Here is a 9,989-nt window from a genome sequence, read left to right as displayed (position 1 = left end):
GTTGTTGTTGTTGTGATCATAAACTGTATGGATGTGATTACACGGAGCTTTTCCCTCACCGTTGTAACGCGCTGCTTTTGCAGTCGTGTCCTAAAGGTTAGAGAGTCGGACTTGTAACCCAAAGGTTGCAGGTTTTGGGATTGTAGGTGGGGGGGGAGTGAATGTACAGCACTCTCTCCCACCTTCAATACCACGACTGAGGTGCCCTTGAGCAAGGCACCGAACCCCCAACTGCTCCCCGGGCGCCGCTGCATAAATGGCTGCCCACTGCTCCGGGTGTGTGTTCATGGTGTGTGTGTGTGTGTGTGTTCTGCTGTGTGTGTGTACTTTGGATGGGATAAATGCAGAGCACTGATTTCGAGTATGGGTCACCCCATACTTGGCCACATGTCAAACGTTTCAGCTTGTATTTTCCTTTCTTGCCCTGAAGATATCACGGGTTCATCGAAATGATCCATCCTCGATCACTTTTAGTCAGCTTTGACGAAGCTCCTCTCAGCTAGCACGTCTTTTCAAAGTGAAAGTAGCCTTGTCACCTGACCTGAATACAGCGCGCTGATTCGCTAAAATGGACTTATCGGCTTCTGTTACGTTTCAGCTTGTATTTTCCTTTCTTGCCCTGAAGATATCACGGGTTCATCGAAATGATCCATCCTCGATCACTTTTAGTCAGCTTTGACGAAGCTCCTCTCAGCTAGCACTCGAGTATGGGTCGAAAGTAGCCTTGTCACCTGACCTGAATACAGCGCGCTGATTCGCTAAAATGGACTTATCGGCTTCTGTTCAAAAACAACAAGGGCTCTTGTCGGCTTCTGCAGTAAAACCTATACAGTCTATGAGTAAAACGTGAACTCGAGAATAGTCGCGATGCCTTGAAAGTGGACACAACCGGGTTTTTTGACACAACGTGTTTAGGGTTCAGATCATGCTATATGTGGAGAATAATGCACGGCAATCCGCTCTTTCTTTTTTTTCTTTAAAGTGGCGCATATAGGTTTTTGCAAATTAACTTTCATATGTATTTGACTAGCTTTTTGTTTAAAAACATTGTGGAAAGTCAAAAAATAGTGGAGTGTGCTATTGCTATGAACAATTATATTATGGTAAATTTATATCACATAACCGGTCTATATATTTATTCAGCATCTAGCAGGAAATATAATAATAATAATAATAATTAATTATGAAATAACCATGAGGTTTAACCATGTCTTTTAAACTAAACGCTTGATAAATCAAATTCCTGTTGTGACATCACTGTTGGCTTGGTCCCGATAGGATCAACACTCCCAGGAAGCAGGGTGGCCTCGGCTCCATGAACATCCCGCTGGTGGCTGACCTGACTCAGTCCATCTCCCGCGATTACGGCATCCTGAAAGAGGATGAAGGCATCGCCTACAGGTCTGTGACAATGTGCTCATGTTTGCACTGGTTCAGTTAAACTGCAGCTACTCACCCCCTCTTGCTTGCAGTGCACGATTGCAGCAGGAGTTAATGATCAAGGGTGCTCAATAACATCCACGTGTACTGCAGCATGGGCAGGGTACAGGAACTATGAGAAGAATATTAACTTTAAGCAGATTTTATTGCAACTTGGAAATCTAGATCAAATGTTCAGTCGATGATTTTGAATTAATGTTCCGATTTCAAACTTCAGCATTTGACACAGTATTATATTATATTATTTAAAAAATATATTTTTTGATGAATAGAAATGTCAAAAACCAGCATTTTTAAAAAAAAGTCATCTTTTTTTTTTTTACATTATAAATGTCTTCACTGTCACTTTTGATCAATTTAATACATCCTTGCTGATTAAAATATTAATTTATTTTATTGACACCTACCCCATAGGTTTTTGCTAAAAAATATATATATATATACATAATAAATATATACACTGTGTGTATGAGTTGCGAATTTGTTTAAATGAAATTGTCATCCTTTTTGAAGTAAAGTGGGGATACTTTTAATTATTCCTTTACTTTAACTAAGGGACCGGCTGACTTTTTTTTCACTGAACTTGAGATAAAAGCGATAAAACTGCAGATAAACATTCCTTTAATGTTGAAAACTAATTTAAGAGCAGTCATACAGATTTTATTGTAAACGGAGCAAACAGTGAGTTTTCTGTCTCTTGTCCTGCTCCCACAGAGGTCTGTTTGTGATTGACGATAAAGGCATCTTGAGGCAGATCACCATCAATGACCTGCCGGTGGGCCGCTCGGTGGACGAGACGCTGAGACTGGTGCAGGCCTTCCAGCACACCGACAAATATGGAGAAGGTGAGTGAGATGGGGCTCTTTCTGAATGTCCTGTTTATCTTGAGTGTCTTGAGAAGGTTTTGTGATCCGATCACTCAACCCACATTTGGAGGAGGTCAAAAACATGTGACCACATTGTATTTGTAGTGTAAACGGATGCGTCCTGATGCCAACGAAGAGCCGTTTACTTGCATAACACGCAGTTATACTGTACCTCCAAATTGAGGGTTTTAAGCCCAGGCTTGTACTATCTTTTATACACTTGATTTCTACTCGAGACATCATGTTTGAAGTGCCATTAAATTCATGTGTTTTTGAGAGCGTCAGTATGGTGACTTTTTGCTTTATCCTGGCTGAAGTGATGTGTGTAACTGTGAAATCACAGAATGTGTAATGAGAGAGTGACCGTCCATATGCAGAGGTGTTGAGTAACTACACAATACTCGCATTGATTTACCACAGAAAACAATTGGCTCATCCTTCAGTTTGGGGTCCTCAAGATTTTTTTTGTTTTGTTATATTTTCGTTCAGCAAGGGTGCATGAAATTGAAAGTGACAGTAAAGAAATCCCCAATTATATATAATGTATAATTATATTACAACTTCTATTTCTATTTATTCCTTTTTTTTTTTAATTTTAAAGAATTCTAAAATGTGTATTGTTTACACAAAAATATGAGGCAGCACAACTGTTTTCAACATTGATGATAATGTTTCTCAAGCATCAGATCAGCATATTAGAATGATTTCTGAAGGATCATGTGACACTGAAGACTGGAGGAATGATGCTGAAAATTCAGCTTTGATCACAGCAATAAGTTACATTTTGCAATATATTCAAATAGAAAATTTTAATTTTAAATGGTAATAATATTTCACAATATTTGTGCTTTTTTTTTTTTTTTTTAATCAAATTAATGCAGCCTTGGTGAGCAGAAGAGACTTCTTTTAAAAACCATACCCACCCCAAACTTTTGCTGATAGCATATATATATATATATATATATATATGACCAAGAGATGTTCACAGAAGGTGATGCCAAAATATTCGGTGTCAGTCTCCACAGAGGTTTATAATAAGGTGTCTGTCTGTTCTCCGTAGTTTGTCCTGCTGGATGGAAACCTGGAAGTGACACTATTGTTCCAGACGTGCAGAAGAGCAAGGAGTTCTTCTCCAAGCAGTAATTTTAAATAGTAATAATATTTCACAATATTTGTGCATTTTTAAAAAAAATCCAATTAATGCAGCCTTGGTGAGCAGAAGAGACTTCTTTTAAAAACCATACCCACCCCAAACTTTTGCTGATAGCATGCATATATATATATATATAATGACCAAGAGATGTTCACAGAAGGTGATGCCAAAATATTCAGTGTCAGTCTCCACAGAGGTTTATAATAAGGTGTCTGTCTGTTCTCCGTAGTTTGTCCTGCTGGATGGAAACCTGGAAGTGACACTATTGTTCCAGACGTGCAGAAGAGCAAGGAGTTCTTCTCCAAGCAGTAACAGTCCTGCTGTATTTCCCGGCTCGTGCTCCCGTTCAGTGGGACGCTAGAGCACTTAACCTTAGCCTGAGAGTCTTGAAAAGTTGTCTTAAGCCAACGTAACAAACTCTTTGCAGTTTAAATGCACTTGTTAGACAGATTTCTTTTCCTTTTCATTGTCTGAAGAAGCTGTTGCAGTCAGCATCTCCCATGCACTGAAATGTCTGTAGTTGTTTTCAGCTTATTTAATCGGTATTACATATTTAGTACTCAGTGAACATTTGATTCATTTTGAATTGTTTCAAGTTGTTTAACAATCTGGTGATCATCAATATCTGTGAAATAAACGGGCTGTTATTGTGTGATGGTGCAGTTCTCTTATTTTTACCAACATAACTCCGCTGTTGTTGTGTTTCAGGTTCATTACAAGTTGCGTAGTTTCTGACATTGAGTCTGTCTATAGGTTCATCCATCCAGAAAAGATTTCACAGCTTTACTGCTCCTATATTAAATAGGTTTTTACTAAATATTATTAGTAAAAATTATTTTGCAATAATATGAACTGTACATAAATCCAGCGCTTTGTGCAGCTGCAATTAATCCAGTGTAATTGACCAGGCAAGCTTATTTGATAATGGACCGGTCACCGTGTTATAAATGTGTATCAATAATATATTCATATTTAAATTAGATATTTTCTATTTTCGTTTAATTTTATAGTTTTAGTAACTTTTATTTTATTTTAGGATTTGTATTAGTTATTGTTTTATACATTTTTATTTGGAATATTCAGTTAGTACTTAAAGTTAAACTAAACAAAATGTGAAATGTCTGAAGTGAGCAATGAATGAATTTTTTCGAATTTTAGTATAGTTCAGTTTTAAATAAATATAATAACTCTGTTATGGACATTACCACAAATGATTTTGGTAGAGCTTGAATTGATTTTGCTACCTCCCGTTAAAACAGTAGGCTACCTGTCAAATTCTGGTTTAACGTCTACACCTACCACAACCCTAAACCTACTCTTACAGTAATGCAAAAACAGTAATTATGTGTTATTCGCTGTTGTGGCTAGAAGGGATCCAGCTACGGCTGGAAACCAACAATGAATACATTTTTCTACATAGATTGTTTTATTAACGTCTACACCTACCCAACCCTAAACCTACCCCTTACAGTAATGCAAATACATTAGATGTTCAGCGTGAGAAAAAGGATGCAATGTTGATGTGCGCATGCGCAGTAAGCCAATGACTGGACACCTGGAACATGTCTTAAATTTGGACAAATCAGACCGGTAGATGGCAGTATTTCATTATATTTGAGAGAAGTAGCTCAGGAGCATCTTGTTCTTATGAGCCCTCGGAGCAATACTAATTTAGGTAGGCCTATATAAGTGGCTCAGCGTGAGAAAAAAGATGCGATATTGATGTGCGCATGCGCAGTAAGCCAATGACTGGACACCTGGAACATGTCTTAAATTTGGACAAATCAGACCGGTAGATGGCAGTATTTCATTATATTTGAGAGAAGTAGCTCAGGAGCATCTTGTTCTTATGAGCCCTCGGAGCAATACTAATTTAGGTAGGCCTATATAAGTGATTTCAAGGCAGATTTTAATGTAAATGAAGCAGATCTTGTATTCACGACAGAGATCTCTCAAATGTGTAGGTTATGTGCTGCTGCTGTCGGGGTTATGTAGCCTACAGCTCATCTGATAGTGACAATCTGGTGATAAAACACTCAAAAAAGCAAGGCATTTGATATGTGATCATCTGGAAGTAGCTAGTGAATTTGATTGATTTTGCTGAATTGTTATCATGGTGTTATTTTCAACATCAAATGATTGATGCCAAACGAGCTAACTCTAGAGAACGTTTTGGCAAGGTTCTCGAAAACATCTTCTTCCAGTAACGTTAGTGCTCATTCATAGTTCTTTAATAACGTTCTCAAAACATTATTTATACTTTATGCATGGAACCTTTTTTTTTTTCCTGTTTGTCTAACGCTTTTTGAATGCTATGACTTCAGAGAACATTCAAAAGTAGCATTCCCATAATGTTTGCACAATGATCAAATAGAATGTTCCTGTGGTGTTTGTAGCCTACTGTATAACCAAGAATAAAAGTATTTAAAAAAAAAAAAAAACACGAAACTTTCCGAGAAAATTCAGAAGTAGGTTTTCGTACTAATGAGAACGTTGGAAAAATGTTCTTAAAACATATTTTTGTTAGCTGAGAATGGGACTGAAATCAATAGGCCTATGGGTCTTTTTATATAGGCCTGCTTTTGAACGTATTTTTATATATTTAACATCTTAACAAATATTTGTGCCATCAAGCTAAATTTAAAACTGTTACTATATTCTGCAAATAGAGCTACGATTTGAATGGTGATATTCTATAAATATCTTGTTTTTAAACTAAATGATGTTTTAAACTATATGATGGCGACGCTTGATGCTTCGCCTTTTTCATAAAACAAAATGTCCACTAAAACCTAAAGATATTACGAAAGTAAATAGCCTACAAAACACTAGATTTGATTTATATAGGCTACTTGAATCAAATGTGCTCATTTGGGTAGAATTATGTCCTGACATGAGATATGGATTTAATCCCTTTCATGTGTAGGCTAATATCTAATAAAGTCACCATCTCTGGACTATTTATGCCCAGGTAGAATTTGCTGTGTTTACATGTATCAGTTCTAAAGAATCCCTCAGAAAAACTTTTGGGGCTGACTAAAATGAAGAAAACTGGCTACTTGTGAAAGAATAAAGGCTGTTATAAAATCCGATCATATAGGTCTTATGCGTGGGTCTGTGGTTTTGGTACTGGACAGTTAATCAAAACTACGGTAGGCTATATTTTCCGGAAATCAAGTCACTGCGGGCACTTCTGGTTTATAAGTCTAGATGTTATTTTCTGCGATCTGTTTTTCTATTTTTATGCTTGCAACGGCTCCATTTTGTGCAAAGTACCTGGAAAATGCCCGTGCGTGTTCGTATTTTTATCTCTAGTTTTCGTTTCGCTGAAACTGTTTTGGGAAGGTTTCTGCGCGCGGGGGAAATCCCGCGTTGCTAAATTTTCACTCATTCACACGCGCTTCATTCATTCGAGCGTCAGACTTGAAAGCGCGCGGACTTCCTGACCGGCAGCGTGGGCGGGGGTTCCCGCAAGTCTACCCTCAGTGACGTACATGCGCCAAAACAGCCCATATATGGGCTTTGCGTCAGCAGGAAGAAGAAGCCAACTTGGGCACGTCTTCAACGTCAATTTAAAGCCGCACAGAGTGAGCCAGAAATGAACAACCCAAACAGTGGAATTATTTTCAACGCTTTTACTTAAATATACAAAAAACATAAACAAAACAAACAGAAATACAGGTCTGGATCAACCCGACTCACAACATCAATAACTTACAGGAATGTTTTCATAGGGCAGCACTCAAAAACAAAACCAACTGAAAAGGTTTCCCCTGTGCATCCACTGTCCATTCATCTACCTTGAAGATGCTTTTGAAAACAACTTTAACACTCTAGTTTTCTACAAGAAAACACTTAAGAAATATACAACGCTCGTACTCAGTGCTGCAATAGTATCATTTGCATCAAAACATCACAAACATGATCTGCGCTCCCAGTGTTTCCCATTTTGCCAGTGTCCGCGTCATTGCAGTTCGTACTAAAACGACTTGATCTTGGACGGCAGCATCAGCTGGCACCCGCTGCTCACATGGGTCATGACCTTCTGCTTGAGCTGGGCGACTTGTTCCCTCAGTAGGGACGCGGTGCTGGACAGTCCGGCGTTATCCGACTTGAGATCCTTGACTTTGTCCTCCAGCCTGGAGATGCGCTCCAGCTTCCGTCGCCGGCACTTGGTGGCCGCCTGCCGGTTGCGGAGCCTCTTGCGCTCCGCTTTGAAGCGCTCCTGGTCCTCCATGTCGATGGGGGACATGGGAGGAGAGCCGTCGCTGCTATGCAGATCGGGAACGGTCTGTGGCTCCTCTTTGAGCGCGACAAGCCGCTGCGGATGATGGAGCGGGTGCTGGAAGTGATGAGGGTGCGTCGTGGCTTGGTGGTGATGGTACTGTTGATGGTGGTGATGGTGATGGTGAGGCAGGTAGCTGATGGTGGCTGTCGGGTAGTTGGTTGCAGGTGTGAGGTTAGTGTTGGGATTGCAGCTGTTCAGGGTGGTGTACACGGGGCTCTCCGGTTGCAGGGAGGCGCCGAAGACCGACGACGCTGCCGAGCAGGATGACACGCCGCCGGCTCCGATGGAGACGTTTGGCGGGGGCATCTGGTTCATTTTGTGGAGCTCGTCCAGCGCTTTTACGAAGCCGTCCGCGAAGCCCTCCTGCTCTTCTGTGGTGCTCCTGCCGTAGAAATACTGCCCCGGAGTGGGTGATGTGATGACACCGTTACCGTTCTGGATGATGAGTCTCTCCAGCTCCGGAGAGGCGAGTTTCAGAGAGCCCACGTCTCCGGTGTAGAAGTCGCTTTCGGAGCGCAGGGACTTGAGGTTCCGGTAAGGTTCGGCGAAGCCCACGCTCATGTTCTGCTTTAGGAGCTTGTAGTCGTGCAGGGCAGCGTCTGGATGACCATAAGCAGAAAGAAACGAGTCGTCATGATAAAACGGTTGCTCCATTTTTGTTGACATGTGAATAGCAATTAGGTTGGAGGCTTTTGAGTTGACTGTACACTTTACTGTCCGCAAATCTGGTTCTCTCCGTAATATTACATGAAGATGTCAAAAAAGATTTCAAAGCGAGAAAAGAAACTTCCAAAATAGTTTGAACAACTTTACTGTACCAAGTCGACAGGTGTTTTCCCTTGACAGCTGATGTCCAAAAAGTTGCGTCCCGGGACAGTTATTTACGAACAGTCGAACGCGGAGCCTTCAGTCTCGGTGCGCACTCGATCTCACGAGAAAGTGCGCCTCGAAGCGCTTTATACTCCGCGACCCGGGGGCGTGGCTTGGAGACTCGCGGCCGCTGATTGGACAAGAGTTCGTTCCGCTCTGGAGCTGTCAGATGAGCGGTGACGTCGTTACCGGGAACCGCTGCTGAGATTGAAAACAACGCTAGAGGCGAGAGTGCAAAGCTGAAGGGAGGCTGCGCTCCTATTTCTGTTTCCACAGACAAGACGCAAAAACTGGCCGCAATAGTTACATAGGCACTTTTTTTTAGAAAAGTTTCCCATGGCCAAGTAAACAGAAACTCTCTTGTGGTCTAGAGAAAAACACGGCGTTAAAAATGCATGGTAGTATAAGCTTTGAAGTACTAGTAGCCTACCTATATACAAAAAGTTAAATATTTGTCATTAGGAGAGCTTACAGATTATTTAGTTATTGTCTTTATGATTTTATTTTCTATATATATGTGTAGTGAATTGTAAATAATTAAGACAAGATTGAGATGACAGAATTATGAAGTTAATTTGATGATTATTATTATTGATTATTATTACCCAATAAGCAGTAGAGAAGGGATATGCTTCTTTCTACTCCTTATTTTGTATTGTGTTATATCGTCCTGTTTTGTGTATTCGTTCGAGGCTGCGCTCCTATTTCTGTTTCCACAGACAAGACGCAAAAACTGGCCGCAATAGTTACATAGGCACTTTTTTTTAGAAAAGTTTCCCATGGCCAAGTAAACAGAAACTCTCTTGTGGTCTAGAGAAAAACACGGCGTTAAAAATGCATGGTAGTATAAGCTTTGAAGTACTAGTAGCCTACCTATATACAAAAAGTTAAATATTTGTCATTATTTAGTTATTGTCTTTATGATTTTATTTTCTATATATATGTGTAGTGAATTGTAAATAATTAAGACAAGATTGAGATGACAGAATTATGAAGTTAATTTGATGATTATTATTATTGATTATTATTACCCAATAAGCAGTAGAGAAGGGATATGCTTCTTTCTACTCCTTATTTTGTATTGTGTTATATCGTCCTGTTTTGTGTATTCGTTCTTTATTGTATTTATTTTACACGTTCGAAATAAAGTCTAAAAAAGTTTACACTGAATGTTTAAGCAGCTCTTTTACGCACAAAGAAAGTGCAGATGATTTTAAATGTCAAGCTCTAAATATATTCCTCTAGTTTAGGTGGCACATCTAAACTGGCGATTTAAACTCATACAATGTCAGGAAACTATATTCTGTTCACTAGCAGTGCTCCTCTTGTCCTCTAAATAGTTTTTCTGAATGACAATGATTCACTGACAATG

The 9,989-nt window shown here is 39.7% G+C and overlaps 2 protein-coding genes across 3 annotated transcripts in view; one reads left to right on the top strand and one right to left on the bottom strand.

Annotated features, from left to right (window-relative positions):
- prdx2 (peroxiredoxin 2) overlaps positions 1-3,449 on the top strand; it is a 6,555-nt gene extending 3,106 nt beyond the window's left edge. For both annotated transcript variants that reach the window (XM_016284431.1, XM_016284430.1), the window contains exons 4-6: positions 1,279-1,401; positions 2,155-2,285; positions 3,367-3,449. In XM_016284431.1, coding sequence (XP_016139917.1) covers positions 1,279-1,401; positions 2,155-2,285; positions 3,367-3,449 — 337 coding nt within the window. The remainder of the gene's footprint in view (positions 1-1,278; positions 1,402-2,154; positions 2,286-3,366) is intronic.
- Positions 3,450-7,079: 3,630 nt separating this feature from the next.
- On the bottom strand, positions 7,080-8,559 carry junba (JunB proto-oncogene, AP-1 transcription factor subunit a). Its single transcript, XM_016284424.1, has one exon. The coding sequence runs from the start codon at positions 8,411-8,413 to the stop codon at positions 7,439-7,441; it is 975 nt and encodes a 324-aa protein (XP_016139910.1). The 5' UTR covers positions 8,414-8,559; the 3' UTR covers positions 7,080-7,438.
- Between the last annotated feature and the right edge of the window lie 1,430 nt (positions 8,560-9,989).

This window comes from Sinocyclocheilus grahami, unplaced genomic scaffold, assembly GCF_001515645.1.
Source record: "Sinocyclocheilus grahami isolate Dianchi unplaced genomic scaffold, SAMN03320097.WGS_v1.1 scaffold183.1, whole genome shotgun sequence".
Taxonomy (NCBI): domain Eukaryota; kingdom Metazoa; phylum Chordata; class Actinopteri; order Cypriniformes; family Cyprinidae; genus Sinocyclocheilus; species Sinocyclocheilus grahami.
This window is presented reverse-complemented; position numbering and strand designations above follow the sequence as displayed.